Genomic DNA, 18746 nt, shown 5'->3' on the forward strand with positions numbered 1-18746 from the left:
TTAGTGGTGAGGACGCGACGCGGTATTTCATCACAGGGATCGGCACTTCAGCGGTGATTGCACGCAAGACCCTGCAAAGCCCGCCCAGTCAAGTACTACTGTGCTTTGTGTGCTTCGTCATTTGGAGCTTGTGACGTCAGGATTTCAGTCTGATCCCCACTTTAAAACATTGTGGAGGCTTCTGTTACCCGGAATTTGGTGGCCTGAGGCTTCAAACGCGGGGGAGCCTTCGGAAGGTACTTGCGCAATTGACCACTCTCACGGTGAGATGAGTCGATTGCCTGTGTATTCAGTGATTCTCAGCGAGCCAGTCAAAGCGCTGGAAACTCTTTCATTTTCAGCTCTGTCTTCAGTCTCAGTCTTCTACACGAGGTGATTGGCACTGACCGGCAGCACTCACAACGCAGCACACAAACCAAATACGACCGACCGACCGAACGACCTCTACACGCACGCCTCAGAGCACTGCATGAATGCCTCCGCGAGCACCCGCACGAAGGACATCGCAATCAACCGACAGATATTCCCGACTGCTGCAGACCGCCGACCTATACGATGAACCTTCAGATCCGCCCTATCAACGGAGAGCAAGATGCGAGGAGATGGATACAGCTGTACAACCGGCAGCAGCAGCAGCACAATGTGAGCGCGGAGACGTGGATTGAGGAATTCGACTGGCTCATGGAGAGGCTGGCCAGCAGCAGCATCTCATTGGCCGAAGTTATGTAGTGGAACTGGTAACTTCGCATTCGAGGTTTTGAACACTACGACACGACAGCGACGACTGGCGGGCTCCGAAGAGACAAGCAATCGAAAGCTCGGAAGCAACGCAGGTGTGGCTCGGCAGGACAGGCTTGACGGCTGAGCTTGCAAACTTCTGGCGGACCGGCAGCAGGACTATATTCGGGAAGGAGCCGACAATAACACTCGAATCTACTGTTCAGAGAGAGTTCAAGCTTGCCAGCGACAGATCGACTACATTGAACGTATGCGCAAGGAAGATCTAGCAGCCCATGCGCACGAGGACCTCCTTGAAGCTACCAAACTTCATCTCACCGGCTAGTTAATACCCCGAGAGTTAGAAGCGAGAGTCGCTGAGAACCACCGCAGCATGCATCGCAACAGTATCAGTCGCAGAAGCCACTGTGTTCAATTCTCAAAGCGCCACGAAACGAGCACTACCGACACGACAGTCATCAGTGCTCCACGCTCGATGTCAGCCACCTTTCACACGTCCACGATCGACTGCCTACGACTCCAGCTCAGCAGATACCCTCACCGAAACCGACCGCAAGAGCCGCAAAGCCTTTATCGACCGCAGAGCCTTTACCGATCGCTCCACGACCGACCGCTCCACAATTGCCAGTGCGACCATCGACTGCACAGACAGCAGCAGCACCGAATACAGAAGAGCCAGCACTACCTTTGACAGCAGAACCAACCACTACAGAGCACGGGGATGTGCTACAGCAGAAACCTTTGGCGGAGGGAAAGAGACGAGAGAGAGAGAGAGAGAGAGAGAGAGCCGACAACATGACCGACACCGACTGCGAGACTGTACAACAGAAAGAGACAGCAAGCAGCACGAACGACTGCGACTCCGAGATCGACAGCGATATTTCCACCGACAGCCAGACGACCAACACTGAAGAAGGGATTGAGCCGACCACACTTATCGCACGGATCACCTCACCACCACCATTACTACCACGAGAGCAACACCAGGAGCAAGAGCAGAAAGAGACAGATATCAAGAACAAGGACACCATCACTGCCATCAAGATCCTTCACATCAACGGATTACCAGCTTTCAAGATCATTCACATCATCGGATCACCAGCCTTCAAGATCCTTCAGTACACCAACTCAATGCACGCTCGCGACCGCCAGTGTCAGCTTCCGCCTCCGTGGCCACCACCGCTCCGACCACCACGGTACCGAAGAAGAATGAGACGCCTTTACCACTAGCGCACGCCCTCGTTAGCGCACACCACCACCAGCACACGCCTTTACCACCGGGGACGGAACTCAGCCCAGAAGATCAAGTACGGGTGCAGTCTATCCTTAACCAGACGAGAACAGACCCTTTCCAGCTCTTGGCGGCGTGTACAGTCGAGGAACATTACACAGCCAGATGGGCACGACTAGACGAGATTCAGACATCTCTGCCAGCTTCGTCTAGTAGCGCATGCGCTGAAGCTGGCAGAGGAGGCCGAGAAGGCCGCGGCAGCGTTGAAGGCGGGAGATGCAGTGTTGGTCAGACGGTTACAGCAGGACCAGGAGCATGGCCACAAGTTCGAAGTCAAATACAATGGACCATACTTCTGGAAAAGATCACCTCATCGGGCCAGGCAGGAATCGTGAAGTCAATGCACGGCGACTCTTCATTCCAGACTTCGAGGGCAGATGGAAGAAGACAGTCGAAGCCGACCGCGCGATACAACTCAAGCTGAGAGGAGAGGGCAATTTCAAGAAGCATAACAAAGAGCGAGGGGCACAAGGCCTGCTAGGACCACCTATCCTAGACCGCCGCAACCACCTTGCTATCGACGACCCTAATGGGCAAGATCGTAAAGAGGAGAGTGATGGTGAGCCTGATCCGATTGAACAGCCTGCGCGATCGCATGATGTTACACCAGATCGTACCACGCAGCGAATTAGGCGTCGGCCTGTACGCAGCCTCTTCTACCAATCGCCTGGTCGTCGACGAGAGCTCGGTCGCAGTCCGAGCAGGGAATTGCGTGGGCAGCGTGGGAGGAGAATCGCCTCTCTCCCGGGTCTAAACAGCCCAACCGATCAGCGCAGTAGAAGCAGAGGAGGAGAGGAGGAGAGGAGGACGAGGACGAGGACGAGGAAGACATTCAGCTTGATGACAAGGAGGGAGACATTCAGGTTGATGGAAAGGAGAAAGACGTTCAGATTGATGACAACGATGAAGACCCGATGGACATTGACCAACAGCCTTTGCGCGGCTCCAAGAAGCGCAATCGTGGTGTAGGGAGCGGAATGGGAGCGCAACTCGCGCAAGATGTTACCAGGAGCACAACCACACGTGCGAGAGCAAACATGGGCAGTGGGAGGAGATCGCAGCGACGAGCTGTTAAGCTTCGATCCCCTGCAGACGATCCTACCGAAATTGCCGATGATACCGAAGGCTCTCGCCCTGCTGGTCTCCTTACCGGTGCGCAGCAACACCTCACCGCCGTCGGCAGCACTCGACCAGGGAGTGTCCAATCGTCCGCGAAGCTCCCGCGTGCAGCAGATGCGACTTCCGACAGCGGTCTCCGAACCACTGGCGAAATCGTCCGGTTCCCCGATCTCGGCCAAACTCCCCCAGAAATCACCCAGCCACCTTCGCAGCCTGCTGCAGATGCTCCGTCTGGTCACGCCAACGATGCTCAAGATCGCTACCTTGAGCTAATCGCCGATAATCCTCAATCCACCTCCACGGCCGCTGGGTCTTAGCTAGCTTCCGCGGCAATCGGCAACAATCAGCCCTAGCAGCCTCCGCAAATTATCTATTAGCCTGCGCAAATCGCCCCTGACCCTCAACCTACCGCTGTTACTATTGGTCCTCCGTCAGCTCCCGCCGCAATCGACAATACTCAATCTTAGCATCCTGCACAAATCGCCCCTGACCCTCAACCTACCGCTGTTACTATTGGTCGTCCACAGCCTACCAACATCGCCGCTGGTCCTCAACCAGCTCCCGCCGCAATCGGCACCAACGCTCCTGGACCTGTATCTGGATAGCGCGAGTTCGTCGAACTGGATGACTCTCCTAAGCCAGAACTGCCACCGCCACTACCCCCCGTTCTATGCGTTTACGATCTCACCAAGAACCGTCATGTCAAGGCGAAGTTCATGGGCAGCGAACACCGCAAGACCTTGTTCCTCGACAGAGTCAAATTGCAGTTCCCTAACAAGTCGGCTCCGGGACCCCGCGATACGTTCACCGTGGCGGAAACTACTGCCGGAAGCCAGTACCTGCTCAAGAACCCGACTCCTCATACAGGAGGACCATTGTCCCTCGGTGACGTAGACACTATACTCCGCACAAACTCTCACGATGTTGCAATACCAACAGGCAGACTTCCAGACCTAGCTCGACCGGACCAAAACTTTCCTTTCTGACGAAGGTAACCGCAAGCCCCGAAAGATCCTGATGCAGTTATGCTTTCACGATATTGAGATGAAGGCTTACCAGGACAACGGTACCGACTCCCGCATAAGGAAAAGCGAGAACATTGTGTTGATGAAGTTGTACGACGCCTTCAAGACGGACGAAGATGCCAACAACGTCCGCGCGGCCAAGCGTTTCTGGAACTACCTCTACAAGTTGCGCACTAACGATCACTTTGCTCTGATCTTGCTCTGCAGTAAAGATCTTGCGCGGTTGATCACGCGGAATTTATTCCAGATCGGACATGCCATTGCATTGGATGCCGTGTTTCGGCGGACTTATGTCATGATCATGGACCGCAAGATCGATGAGAACCTGTCGATATCGCTACCGTCGATTACACATTCCTCTTGCGTTGGCAGAGGATGGCCGTTGGCAACTATTCCGACTACGCGAACCTGCCATTCGTGAGTGGCTACCTTCCTCATCTCAACAGGTACAAGACACATGTCAACGCGTTGGCAAATGTCCACCCGGAGCACGTCTCTTGGATTCCGCACCTGCTCGCTATCGATCCGTTCCATTTCGCAGTGGCAGCCATGACGAGCGCTCAGGTCTCCGCGAAGAACGTCACCGCTGGAACCCAGTCCACGCCAACACTTGGCATCAATGAGAGCGTCATCCATCGAGACACGATCCTTGCTTTGTTTCGACGGGACCCAGACCGATGATTCATGGCCATGGCGCTATATCTCCTCTTTGAGGTCTTCCCAATTCGCCGCATCTTCGAGAAGGTCGATTTTCATGCCGTGGAGTGGCAGTCAAACACAGCGGACCCGCAAGACGGGAAGTCTGAAGATGCGTTGCAGTTCTTGGAAGAGATGACACTCGCTGTGCGAGTCCTCATTCTACCATGCGTATGAGGTCATCTTCGGTGTTCGATTCGATTCGGAGTGGAAGGGAAACCCGGCCTCCATCGTCGACAAATTGACCCAGTCGTTCGATGACATCCTCCGGATGGACGAAGACGACCTCCCGGATGCTGGCAACGATTACTTCCGCGTCGAGTGGGAGCGCCATGCCGCAGAAGCCAAGTACCCGCAGCGTATGTGGCATGTTGTTTAAACCAGATAATACGACTGCTCCGCTAACAGGGCTCAAGCTGATAGCCAGGGGCTCGGCCGCCATGGACCTTTCGCGGATAATCTCAGCCAACAGGCACCGGATCGCGGTGGCACCGGATTTCCTGGTGCTCAACATCGTTTGAAGGGATGGAACATGCAAGATCATTCTGCTACCAGACCTGCGAGTTTCCCTTAATGCCATCGGGACGATCAGTCAATACGCCGAAGCTAACGAGGCTTTCTACACCTGCCTTGACACCGAGACCCACAATTGGATGGCACGACGGACTGGATATGGGAGCCCAACGCCAACAGTGGCACATTGACACGGCAGGTAGCAGCATAGCAATCTGACTCATTCTGTCCCTCGTATCCTGTCTTTGGCACTGACTGACAGCGACCATCCTCGTGACGATATACGTTGATACCGCCTCGCTGACCGCGCGAGCTCATCGCTCGATTAGACGAGCCAACTCTCGATGCACATACTGGCTTTGTTCAAGACTACGGAAACACTACAGTGGAAGCAAAGATCAAGATCATTTGGGCGCAGGCATGCGGCTCTATTAGTACGCTCGAAGAGCGTGAGATAATCGAGAGTCAGGCCAAGGAGCTGCTCGACGCCTTGCTGTGCAGGGAGTGGGCGCATACCAGGGATGCCATACATGGAGCTCTTTGCTGATATGAAAGGGAAGGAGATGCAAACATTCGCTGACATGGACCAGCGCCCACCTCCGGATATGCTGTACCCTCCTTGATGCGTCTCTTGCATTAGGCTGCGATTTCAGTCTTGCTCGCGCAAGCGATGTGACTCTAATCCAGCCGGGATTACAGTCTTGCAATGTGCGAGGGCATCTGTCGTTCGTCGCATCGGTTCGGAGCCTGTTGTCGAGACGTTCAGTTGGGCTGTCGCGGCTATCGAGGGTTCACGACCGTTGTGGTAATGTCACAAAGGCGAGGAGATGTTCAAACGAGACTGATGCCCCGGGCATGCCGCGGTCCTTGGCCATAGCCGGGAGCTGCTTGACCAAATGAGCTCTACCAGCAGGCTTGAGGTTTTGGTCGGTGTGCTCGTTTATCTCAATCCTCCGCTTCCATTCGTTCATCAAATGCAGCTCCATGGCTTTCGTCCATAGCACCGGTGGTGCACGTGTGCCCTTGTTGACAGCAGCGGAATTCGTGTTGGTGGTTTGGCTGAGCAATGAGGACTCGTATATAGCCTGAGAGGCAGTGTCCTTGAACTGAGGGTCGACGTTGTCGTCGTCAAAGGACTCGAAGGGCTCGAAGGGCTGAGACTGGCTCTGAGACTGGCTCTGGAAGGGCTCCGGTTGTTGACTCTGGTGGTGATATAGACCGGTATTCGGATCGGGGATGTCGTATTGTGAGGTCATCTTGGTGAGGCCGTAGAATGGTGGGATCTTGAGGGATGAAGACGAGTGGTACGCCAAACGAAAGCGCTTGATGGGTTCTTGAATTGTGGCATGGCGCAGGTTATGATATAGATCGTGGTGGTGGTTCTTTGATGGTGTCGAGAGAATACGAGAGCCTACACCCGCCGAGGAGCGGCCGGACCCGCTTTTGAGTGCAATATTCGACATCAATTCGAGCTGTCACATTCATCGAACAACAACACCATCGGGTCAACGCATCCTCTCTCCTTTGAAAGGGAAGAAACGCGACACTCACCATCACCATCACCACGAACCTTCGACATCTTCAACGCCCACGAACACAATCCACTCGGCGGCGGATCACGGGACGGGGTAGACCTCGTCCGACGGGCAGACTGTGGGTGATGTGAAAGAGCTGGAGAAGGGCGATACAATTGCGAGCAGAGAATTGCGCCGAGCTGGATGGTGCAATACCGCGTTGGTGAAGATGGCGGGTATGTGTGTCTTCAGCTGTCGATTTCGACCCGGGCAATCAACATACAAGAGTTGGAGTTGGTAGGGTTGAGGCAGATGATCAAGAGGTTATCGTCGGAGCCACGGATGGAGAGCGAGGAGGAAGATGCATTTCCTACTGGTCTGGAGAGAGGACGCAAGACCTTGACGTCGATATCATGCTCAGGATGAGTTCAGATGGCGATACTCTTTCACGGGTGCTTCCTCTTAGACCGCAGCCACAAGAGAACACGACGGCGACAAGATGCCATTGTTACGAGCAGTCCTTGTCGATCGCACACACCGCAAAGCCATCGCATCGATGGTCTGGATTCAAGACTGCATCTGCCGTGATCACGATCAAGCCATATTCACCGCCGGCTACATCTCAACGACGGAGGAACACTGCCGATCACTCATTACTTATGCCTCATGCCTCGTCCCTCCCCGACGCCACGATTACCCTCCATGAGCAAAGCTGGTACATCTTCATCGAGATCGCGATTACTGGGGAGTCCCAGGCCGGCGAGTGCCCCAGTAACGTCAAGTTGGAAGGGAGAACTCTCGACAACCCACTCGGGAGACTTGACCAGGAGGAAAAAGAAGGAGATAGAGGCGGAGGTGTGGGCGTAGATGGAGGCGGAGGTTGAGACATGGAAGTATGCTGGGATTTGGGCAGAACAGCACAAGCAGGAGATAATGGGGAGAGAGAGGTGGCGAGGCAACACAAGACGAAGGAGCTCAAGGAGATTAATGATTTCGAGGGAATTGCGGAGGTGAGGTGAAGGAGTTCTGAGCGGCGCTGGCCAGCCATGATGAGAAAGAAGCAGATAAGAATGATGAAGTCCCTCGGACCTACCCAGACTGCGGTCGATTCAGACAATGGACATTGTTCCACTGCCACCCTTACGCCGGCATTCGATCTCGTCACAGCCGACGCCAACACCTTCCGCAACACCTGTATCCCGAGCTACGATAGCATACTGAGCAAAGGCGACATCCCGATGACAAGGCAAGAACACCACAATCGGCGCCCAACAAGTTATTCGAGGAGAGTTAGCAGGTCCGTGTTCATTTTCCAAGGAAGGCTTTTTTGCTACTATTGCTCATCCAACCCAAACGACACGCCAAAGTCTCGACAATTGTTGTGCTCTCTTCACAGTTTTGAGATATTGCAAGAATGTTCCACTACAACGAGCTCACTCACTATCGCTTCTGGTAACCCACCCAAGACTTGGACATCTGCACGCTTCCCAAGGCTGCTCCTTATACAGGGAGAGCCTTCTCTAACGAGAAAGGCGCCTTCTTTGGTAACAAGAAGCCCGCATCACCGAAGGAAAGGGAGCGCTTCGCTCATCGCTGCCAGGCATATAAAAGTGCAGACCCATTAGCAGAGCGCCCTCGCCACCAACGGCACAGCTTGGCTGGAGAAGAGGAGGAGGAGCGGAGACATCATTCACGTTGAGAGCCAGCCTCAGTGATACATCGATCTCGAGAGTCGGAGTCCTCGCCGCCATGGTCCTCCTAGATCTAGAGCCCTCGTCATCGACATCGCTCATATCCAAGCACAATCGGATGCAATCTGATGCCGAAGAGTATCGCGATTCCAGCCATACTCAGAATTCGGCGCTGTCGCAGACCCACGGGACTCACGACCAAGCACGACCACCGTTACATGGATGAAGCTGTTGTTTTGTTACGCGAGCTAACCACCCGGGGTCTTGTCTCTGATACCGATTGGCGCCAAGTATGCCTCTTCGCACCCCTCAACCTGTCAATCAAGCTTGATGCGGCTTAGATTATTACGGGTCGAACTACTATTCCTCCCGCTCGCTGCTTTACATATCCGAGTTTTGGACATGCCACCGATCCTTCTGATTGTTGCCTCAACCCGTCACAGTGCGAGTGTGTTGCAGAACATGGTCTTCTTCTGCGGGTGTAGGAAGTCGGACGCCGATATCGAGCTTCCGACCTCATCTAATACAAGAATACCGATCGCAGAAGGGCTGAAAAGCACAATCGATCCCGACACCGTTTCACTAACTGACTGTCGAGGGAATGGCGGGATTTGTGTACAATAGAAGGACTGCCGATCGCATATGCGACGAGGCAATCCTCTCCCCAAACTTTGCCCTGCATTCGGATTTACGCCGCAATCCGTCGGACATGCCTCGACGTTCGCAACATCAACCACGATCGCAACATCAACCAACGAACAGTGACGGCATTTCAGACCAACCGGTGCCCATCAATCTCAAATTTACAAGGACCGATTCCGCTACACCAGACCAGTATACGTGTCGATCGGCGCCACGAATCCGATCCTACCCCGATCTCTTGATGGCGACGCTTTCCGGAAATGGATGATGCGATTCGATCCCTCGACCTACCGCGGAGAAGCACACAAGTTTTACTACTGGACTGGTACGAGGAAGAGCAGATAGTGGATCAATCGTTTTGCGACTTGCGGCACAACGCAACTTGCAGGATCGCGCAGAAGAACTGGGGCGATGAATGTTAGAGAGAACAAGCAAGCCGAAGCTCTCCTCGAAGGCGAACTACGCCCAGAAAATGTGGCAAGCGGTGGACACTCGAGCAGGGTGGAGATGGAGAGGAGTGGGCAATAGGATATCGGTCGGCTTGGTCCAAACGCAAGGACGATAAAGAAGATGCAACGAGTTACAGAGGAGGAAGAAGAAAGACCTTGACTGAATAAAAGTGCCCACAACGAAGAGCGCGACCGCCATGTGGATCGGGAGAAGCGAGGGGAGAGGAGAACGCGGAGGAGGTTGCCCAGCTGCAGTGAAAGTCAAGGTTTAGGATGAGGTGGCGGTGGCCTAAGGACAATACACAGCCGTAAAGTCCCGCAGTATCGGTGCAAAGGTATCCGGTGGTCCAACTTCCACGCTACTCCATTCCTCGGCGCCGGACGAGCTGCTTCGTTAACCATCTTACCTCGAAGATTTCTTCTTACAGCCCCATCTCTGTCATGACAAGCTGATCCTTCTTCTTCGCCCTCCTCGATAACATTCAGTCGGTGGACTGGCTGTCTTCCTGGACCTCTCGCGCTTCGCGACCAGTACAAAACGACAAAATGACAAAATGACGAAAACGACAAAACGACAAAACGACAAAACGACAAAACGACTTTCTGGTCTCATGTCGAAGAGGACGAACTCCGGAACGCAGCGAAACGAAAGAAAGCTTTCTCTTGCGCCCAGATCTTGATACATCGGTTCTTCCGCTGGCGCATGAGACCACACCGCTCTTCCCATTTATTCTCATTATGCACGTCTTCACATCTACCGGTAAGGACATGATCGTGATCTCTGTCGTGGACCTCCAAAGCATGGACCTCTGGTGCTCCAAGATCACGAGTGCTTTACGGTAGCCTCCATCTCCCTCAAGTCTACCTCCAGGGGACGTTGCTTCGCCCAGGTCGTCGCTCCTCAAACCAAAGCGGCTTCTGCAGCGACGACTGCATCGGCGTCCACACCTTGCTTAAGGAGCAACAAGGATACGGTTGCCCATAACATTCCATCCCCAGGAACAAAGTCCGCCTTTGCATCTGTTGACCGCCAACTCCGCCTTACACTCCATGGACACTACTTCGATGGGAGGAAGTCTGGAGCTGTCCCTTTCAGTCCGACTCTGCAACCCGACATGCAATGTTCCCGTTCTCCCTGTAAGATGCGGGCACTTGGCCGACCTGTTCTGGCGTGTTAAAGTCTGGCCTCGTGCAGACCCAGCAACGTCTGCATCGGTTTGATTTCGTTGTCTGACACATTTCCAATCTCGCAGGACCTGAACTTTGGTAAGCTCTGCTACTCCGCATGCAATCTTCACTATGTATTCTGCAATGTGCACATCTGAGAGCCTGATACTACCTGGATAGACTCGGCATCAACGACTTCAACCATACTTCAACAAGAGAGAAGTGCGGTGGACTTCACCGATTCCCGCGATCGCCTCGCCTCCTTCGTGAGTCTTGGGGAGATATCCAAGTCAAAAAGCCCAACTCTACCAACCATTTGAACAGTACATAATACGGTACTCAGGTCTTCCAGTGGCCACGCTTACCTGCAGATGCTGCGCGGGCGTAGCGAGGGACACCAAGCCTCGAATTCGGCGAGCCCAAGAAATACGATTTCGACCTCTCCGTGTCAAACACAGTAGTGGTATGCCTGAGAACCCCAGCTTAAACGGCGACCCGTACCTCCATTTACTTGCTCCCGTTCATGATCGCAATGCCTGCGAGTGTCCCACCAGAGATGCATACTGGCCGTTAGTATCTCGCTCCTTTGGGCGTACAGTGGCTCCAGTTTAGGAATCTTGCAACCCGACGGCCATGTCTGCAAGGCGGAAGAATGGGCATCGTTCCTCGCCATTTCCGTTCGATCAGTCTTCCTTGAAAGCGAACAATACCGACAGGACTCTTTCGATTAATTAAACCTAACTACATGCTTAGCCTACATCGAGAGCTAGCAACTTTAACAACACACACAACCCAACTAAGAAGTCAAGGTGGTATCTTAGGCGGGCAAGAGGACTAATCGGAGCTGTTGTACTTCACGGGAGCTGGTCGAAGATCGACACTTCATTGGTAACGGCTATCTCAGGCAGCTCCAGCAGCGATTGTGGGGATGGACGGTGAGACGCTGTATATTCGTTCGCATGGGCGGACACATGGAAAGACCTCGCGCTTGTCGGGTAGAAATGAGACGCCACGCCATGCATGCGCTGCAGACCGGAACCTCACTTGTGGACAATCTTGCTACCTTATTGTTGGTTAAAGGGATTGCTTAGCTGATCTACATCCCGAATACACATCTCTGCACTTACAGGCTGCCTCACTGCTGCGATGGCCTTGAACCTTGATCAATCGGTTTCGCGAAAACTTGTAAATTTGTAACAGCCGCTTGATGTCCCTTGCAAGAACCGCAGCTATCCTCACGGCCCGGCATTCCCTCTTGCTTAGGAATATCATTAATGGACTGCACATCGAAGATAAGGACCTACGCGCGCTTCGGCTGGATGATGTGCGACGCCAAAGAAGGAACGACTTCCAATCACGCTGGAAATCCTGTGCCGAACGGTCGTCCGCACTTGGTCTACCTACAACCTGAACATGAACGCGGCAGTGACGATGGCATTCGCCGGGTTCTTGCGACTCGGCGAGATTACGTTCAAAGGGAAGGCTGCTTACACAACTACATTGGCATCTCGACATGTAAGTCGGTCCGATTTGGTATTCGCCGACGACCACTCCTTCATGACACTACGCCTGAAGCGCTCGAAAACCGACTATGAGCACGCCGGCGTCAACATCATCATTGCCGCGACCGCGACTCCGACCTGCTCTGTATCGACATGCGCGCTCTCATTGCCGCCCTATCGACGGTGTCGCCGCTACAGCCGCCACAACAGCGGATACTTTACAAGAGACGCCTTGGTCAAGTTTATCCGACAGGGTGTTGAAAGAGCCGGATACAATGCGAAGCTAGACAGCAGACACTCACTCCGTGGGGGAGCTGCGCAGAGAGCGAGAGACTCCGGCATGACCGACGGCGACATCCAGCTGCTTGGCCAATGGAAGTCAGACGCGTTCAAGCTGTACTGCACGTTAACCGAGTCCTCGCAATTTCGACCGAATAGCCGCTTCCAGTGCGGTCGGCCGCTCAGTCTACGCCGGTTGAGCAATACATCGACTACATGAACGCGAGCACCGAGCAGAAAGAGACAGAAGCCACCAACCAACACCGAGAATTTGCAGCAGAGATCGCGATCAAGAGCGAGCTTTTACCAGAGCGCACAACGACCAACCGCGATACCAAGAACGACAGCGATATTTCCACCGAAGACAGCGAACCGACATCATCGCTCCACCGCCGAGAGCAACACCAAGAGCGAGAAATGGAGAACGGCACAGACATCGAGAGCAGGAGCACACAACTACTACGACCGACCCGACCGCACCAATTGCTCTACTACTACGAGAGCAACACTAGGAGGTCGCGATCTGAGATTCACCAAGCCGCTCACCAAGCCGCTCACTTTCAGCACTTCTTCACCGACGCTCGACGGATTCTCACTTCGGATGGCTCGGTTCGCAGTGCGGCGGTAGAGTCAGACACAAAGTCGGATACGCCGCGAGAGTTCGGAATCGGGGTGCAGGTCGCTTTGGGAGTCGCGGTTCTCAGCTGGTGGATGCTGTTGATGACTGCTGCCTTCTTCCACACATGGTTTGAGAAGTTAACGGGCTCTCTGGTCGCTCTCACCACCATCTACTTGGTTGATCAGCACAACGACGCACACTGGCCTGCAACCACTAACTGCAATACATTTGAATCGATCGACTGCTCGCTGTTATACATGCCAATTGGCACGAGTACGTCGACAAGGACTTCTACAACTTCGACTGGAACGCGACACTGTCCAAGATGAGACAGAAGAACTGAGCCTACGTCTATAGCTGACGAGACTAGATGGAAACAGATCGGTGGAGGATCGGAGAACTTGTGCAATAGGCACAGCGGAATACGAGCGAGAGAAGAGCGCGACGGACAGCGCGACGGATGAGCGGAACAGGTTTCCTTGGTTGATGGATGGTGCCTTTGGTTTTCAAAAGCGAATGGATGTCCACGAGGTCGCGAACGTCTTCCTTTTTGGGGGGAATTGTGATATAGCGACAGGACAACAATGAACTCAGTATGCACCCAGCAAGCGCACATTTCCACGACGTGGTCTCTATCGCACAGCTGGAACCCGCTCCGATCAAAGACGACCCGTACACCCGGCCTCGCTATCTTCTTCAACAGCCGATAGATATGGCAGGAGTCCCGGAGCCTTTGCAGGTAGTGCAGAGCATGCTCGGCATACTGGAGCACCGGGAAAAGACCCAACACCTTGTGAAATGGCAAGATCTCGGTCCGTCATACAACGAATGGATTAATGCGAGCGAATTTACTGAGTGCAAAGACCTTGTTAACAGGTTTGAGGACGTGAAAGACATTCGCTCCCACGAACGACAAAAGAAGCCGACTACCAAAGCGATTTTGCCCAAAACCTACGCACCGTTGAAATGACCCGAACCGAAGCTCAAGAACCCCAAATCCAACACGACAGTCGAGCTGCCAGCCGCACCTGTCGAGGACACTGCGGTAAACAAAGTCTCAGAACAGTTACCAGAGCAGCTGACAAGTTCACCGAACTTCAAAGCATTTTCAAATGAGGTGAACAAATACAAGCCGCTTACCGTCGAGCCGCCGCAGCTCATGCCAATGCAGAACTCGAAGTAGGACGCAGCGAAGATCAAAGACCAGTACAAGATCATCGCCGCCATTACGAGCAGGACAGGCCTGACAAGCCAAATTGCCGACTACGTCTATTTAATCGCGCGAGGGGTTCTTAACCAAAAGGTCGACACAGTTGCTAGAGCTCTTAAGGAGTTCCCCGACTTCCACTTCTGCGTTCCCGACAACGACTTCAGTCTCCTACACTTCATGCGGGAGATGGATGCCCCGACCCTGGCAAATTGAAGTGGACCATTAAGAAGGTGGCGACGAGCCCTGGCGCCATAGTCAAGGAGATCGAGGACACATCTATAGGTAACGGCGACGATGCCTTTCACGCATCGGAGATCATGTTACTTTCATCGCACGCGATGGGCTCCAACTCGACACTGTTCCGCCACGACAAGATCTCTGTGGTGGAGAAACAGTTCATTTGGGCACTCGGTATCGACGAGACCTGGATCTATGCCCAACCAATCGGGCACATCCGCCAGAAGCTGAACGAAATTCTTCCTATGATGGACGCGGTGTCACGCACAAAGCCGATGCGCAAGCGCTTTTTCAAGGTGGCCAACCTAATGACCAACAGAGTGGTCTCCTACGACCAAGGTCAGTCGCTTTATTGCAACGAGGAGCCAATGCTGAGCTGGGTAAACAACACCATCGCAAAGTCAGCCAAGCCGGTCCCTCTGATCGAACAAGTTCGGATCTTCAGAAGAAAGCCAGTCGACGCACCTACATCTATGCCGACTTAGGAGTGGATTTTCCAGGTGCTCGATCTTACAGACGTTGCCGTTCGCACAGATGAAGCGGTGGCTGACAACACTCTTCTTTAAGCATGGCCCGCTTGGATAAGTAGGCTCCCAGCTAGTCTCCTTGCCCATGCCTTAGCAGCTTCCCGTGAGGATACTTAGTCCTTAGTCCTAGACCGCCGTATAAGAAGGCGCTCTCGTCGAGTTGAATCGCCACACCGGCAGATGCTCCATTCTTATCATTATCCGGCTAACTTAGTGCGTTGTAGAATCCTTCGAGATGCCGCCGACGACTTTCACGCTCCTCACGCTCCTTCAACACCTCCTTCTTCTCCTACGGCTCCAACATGTTAAACTCTACCTGTGGCATGTTACCGTTGCCGTCATCCTTATCATCCTCGTTACCAAGAAGCGCCTGCTCGCAGGTAGAGGGCGGTGCGGCGGCGGCGGCGGTGGCGATAGCGGATGGGATGAGCTGCAGCCGTCATTAGGCACAACTGTTGGGCGAAGGAGTTGTTGTGTTGAATCAGGCAATAAGGCATCAAAAACAACGAGAGCGACACCCACCGGGCTGAAAAAGAGACAGGCTCTTCATCCCAGCCGATGGCCTTGAAATCGCTCTCTCGCAGACTTGCAATCAGTCCGAGGCCGCAGAAGCAGTTGGATGTTATCTGCATTAACATCCAATAACTATCTCAAACTCGTCGAACAGTCACTTGGGCCGTCATCCGGACGGTCATGTGGGCGACCAGGTGCAACCACGTGCCTCTTGGTAGTCCATATACTATTTTTCGTTTATTCGAGCGGCGCCGTGCACCGAGCCGTCGTGGGTTCTTATACACGTCTTCCATCCGCCAAACTCCTTTCTTCGTCTTTAACACTTATACATAGGGCATGTTCGTGTCGTTCGTCGTGGAAATAATACTCTCTTGCCGAAACTTCGCTTAGCTTCAACAATGCTGGCCCAATCCGCAGTGTCCAGGAACGTTACTAGGTCCAACGTCTTTTGGTCAACTCTCTCTCTAGCCGAGCGAGCCAGCTGCCCATATTCGCTCAACAGCACCATCGAAGGCTTCACGAGGTACGGTCGGACTCTTCGTCTGGGACGAGGAGCTGCTAACAGATTCAGGGCTCACTGCTCGTGTCAGAATCGCATCGTTCCCAGATGCGACAGTGCGACAGCTGCTGGGTCTCGAACGAGGTAGTATTCCTGCATAATAGGCGTGACGTGTTCGGATAACATTCGATCCCTCGTCAAATTTATAGTAATAGGTACGAGGCAGTTACCAGAGGGGGTCGTGATATATAAGAATGAAGGACGAGTGCATAACATTCGTGGCCTTCTACTGGTACCCGGACATCGTTGCGAAGTTGAACACCGTGAAAACACTAGAGGCTTCAGAGATGCGCAATGTCGGGCGGGATACTGAACAATACCGAAGTACATCCTTGCTGCTTGGGAGAGTAGAAAGAGTCTCGACACGGCTGCGGATGACGATTTTTGACATACTGTTGTCACCTTTTCGTGCTACGGCGATAAAGAAGCAGGTTCCTTATCGCGGGCACGGCGCCGAAGTTGGGGTTCCTCCTCATACTTGACAGCGGGTGTCGGAATCCTGAAGCGACCAAATGAGGTTCAGACCGCGTTTTCTTTCCAGGTTTCTTAGGCGGCCATTGCAATATGTTTGCAGACAAAGCCTCTCTTTCGACGAGAATCCGGAACGCTAGCGATAGCAAACATGCGTTTGCCGCTTTGATCGTGCGGAGCCTTGGAAATGCAGGTGCGTGCACTGAAATGCTAATGTTCTGGGTCTGGAAGGTCTGGAAGTCTTCGCCATCCTCGGCAATGCGCCGGTAGAATATGTCACGCTATAAATGATGGAGAACAATGGCCAATTAAGGAAAGGTCAGTTTGCGGAGAACTTTACTTTTCCGACCTCCTCTCCTTCCAAAGTCCGCACGTCTTCTTCCGCACAGCTGGTCCGTCACTGCACGACTCCTCCCTCTCGTCACTGCACAACTCCTCCCTCTCGTCACTGCACAACGCCTCCCTCTCGTCACTGCACGACTCCTCCCTCTCACTGCACGACTTCTCCGTCCCTGCACGATCCTCCGCCACTGCACGTGCACAACTCCTCCGCCACTGCACAACTCCCCCAACGCAGTGCATGACGTCTTTCTTAATGCGATATTTCTGGAATGCCAAAATGCTAAAGTCTGCGAACTGCCCTGCGGACGTGTAGAACTTGTCGGGGATGAGTGCTTCGGGAATGAAATAGATGACCTTCTGTATTGGATCTTTGCCGAGTTCAAAAGAGTACATAAGAAAGTCGAATCTGCGGGTACTAGTTAGCGCTGTCACGCTTACGCGAGTCGACTTGTACCGGCTCGTTTTGCCCTCCCAATCTTAAAGTTGATAACACGTTCCACAGATCGATTTGGGCGGGACACTGGAGATACTGCTAACGACAACGGTCTCTAATGCTAACATGTATGCAACGAACCCAGCTCGACTTCAGAGCGCGAACTCGCATCCGACAGCGCAGATCTTACTACTGCTTATCCTTTCGATGACATCTCCAACTCGTAAGAATAATAATGGCGGAGGTCAAAGAAACTCAAGGGCGCCTCGCAGCTCTCGAAGTCCACCGGTCAAGAAGATGGCGGAGACCAAAGTTGACCAAGATCAGCCCACAGCCCCCCTCCAGGCTGTGCTCAATAGCCGTAACAGCAGTGCGACTCCATTCCCACGTCAAGAGCAACCGGTGCTGAGCTTAGGACCAGGCACACATCGAAGCTGGCTCGCCTGCAGATCACAAAGACACACCGACGCCGGAGAGCTTACAGCTTCCGGACTCCAAAAACGCGGCATATGGGAGAGACTCTGTTTTTGCAAGACTTGCAATTCAGCCGCAATCACACAACATCACACGCACCATGGCGGAGATCCAAGTCATTCAATATAACCTCGCAACTCTCCTCGAGTCTACGGTCTACAACCGTGAAAATCCGACGCTATCAACGACTGATTCGGAGTCTGACACACCGCATCCAAGAAAGCCAGCTCATCTGCAGATCCCAGATGCACCCCAGATGCTACAGAACTTAGCGCTGTTGTCCAGAAGTCTCGTGCGTCTCGCAATGCTTGATACCTGCAAGGAGATTTAGCATAGGGCGCTTCTAGTCTTGTAGGCCAAGCAGAGCGAGTCCTAAAACTTTGAACGGCACTGACACATCTTCTAGCTTCCAGACGATTGCATCCGCCTTCACGCACACGGTTCGACTCTGCTATCATTTTCGGCTGCTGCTAGGAGATTGCACACCTTAGGCCGAGCATGCAAGTAGAAGCCTCAATAGCCTGGTCTCGTCGATAGGAGAACATGATGGCCGGGCAGCGCTGGCTGAAGGGCTTCTACGTCGACGACGTCGACATGCCGATGCACAATTTCCAGTACTAGTTCCAGAGCGTGCGGAACTAAGAGAAGATAATCGGCTGTTCTTTTGACACGGCTATCGCTCTACGTGACTATCCTTGCAAAATGTTGGAGGAGATCCTTAGAGGCTGAGAAGAT

The 18746-nt window shown here is 53.4% G+C and overlaps 5 protein-coding genes across 5 annotated transcripts; 3 read left to right on the top strand and 2 right to left on the bottom strand.

Annotated features, from left to right (window-relative positions):
• Positions 1-592: 592 nt before the first annotated feature.
• MYCGRDRAFT_98122 (uncharacterized protein) lies at positions 593-5929 on the top strand (the record flags this gene model as incomplete). Its single annotated transcript, XM_003846818.1, has 11 exons — positions 593-642; positions 779-986; positions 1201-1934; positions 2160-2250; positions 2303-2671; positions 2809-3303; positions 3754-4038; positions 4106-4554; positions 4620-4800; positions 5024-5228; positions 5769-5929. 11 exons carry the CDS (start codon positions 593-595, stop codon positions 5927-5929), a joined length of 3228 nt encoding a protein of 1075 aa, XP_003846866.1.
• A 244-nt stretch (positions 5930-6173) lies between these two features.
• MYCGRDRAFT_98123 (uncharacterized protein) lies at positions 6174-6638 on the bottom strand (the record flags this gene model as incomplete). The annotated part of the gene is made up of 1 exon (XM_003846827.1): positions 6174-6638. The coding sequence occupies one exon, from the start codon at positions 6636-6638 to the stop codon at positions 6174-6176; it is 465 nt and encodes a 154-aa protein (XP_003846875.1).
• Positions 6639-12258: 5620 nt separating this feature from the next.
• Positions 12259-13833, top strand: MYCGRDRAFT_98124 (uncharacterized protein; the record flags this gene model as incomplete). The annotated part of the gene is made up of 3 exons (XM_003846819.1): positions 12259-12360; positions 12786-13518; positions 13658-13833. The coding sequence occupies 3 exons, from the start codon at positions 12259-12261 to the stop codon at positions 13831-13833; spliced, it is 1011 nt and encodes a 336-aa protein (XP_003846867.1).
• A 960-nt stretch (positions 13834-14793) lies between these two features.
• On the top strand, positions 14794-15177 carry MYCGRDRAFT_98125 (uncharacterized protein; the record flags this gene model as incomplete). Its single annotated transcript, XM_003846820.1, has 1 exon — positions 14794-15177. One exon carries the CDS (start codon positions 14794-14796, stop codon positions 15175-15177), a length of 384 nt encoding a protein of 127 aa, XP_003846868.1.
• A 1921-nt stretch (positions 15178-17098) lies between these two features.
• MYCGRDRAFT_98126 (uncharacterized protein) lies at positions 17099-18556 on the bottom strand (the record flags this gene model as incomplete). Its single annotated transcript, XM_003846826.1, has 3 exons — positions 17099-17461; positions 18221-18326; positions 18498-18556. The coding sequence occupies 3 exons, from the start codon at positions 18554-18556 to the stop codon at positions 17099-17101; spliced, it is 528 nt and encodes a 175-aa protein (XP_003846874.1).
• Between the last annotated feature and the right edge of the window lie 190 nt (positions 18557-18746).

This window comes from Zymoseptoria tritici, chromosome 21 (genome assembly GCF_000219625.1).
Source record: "Zymoseptoria tritici IPO323 chromosome 21, whole genome shotgun sequence".
Lineage (NCBI taxonomy): Eukaryota > Fungi > Ascomycota > Dothideomycetes > Mycosphaerellales > Mycosphaerellaceae > Zymoseptoria > Zymoseptoria tritici.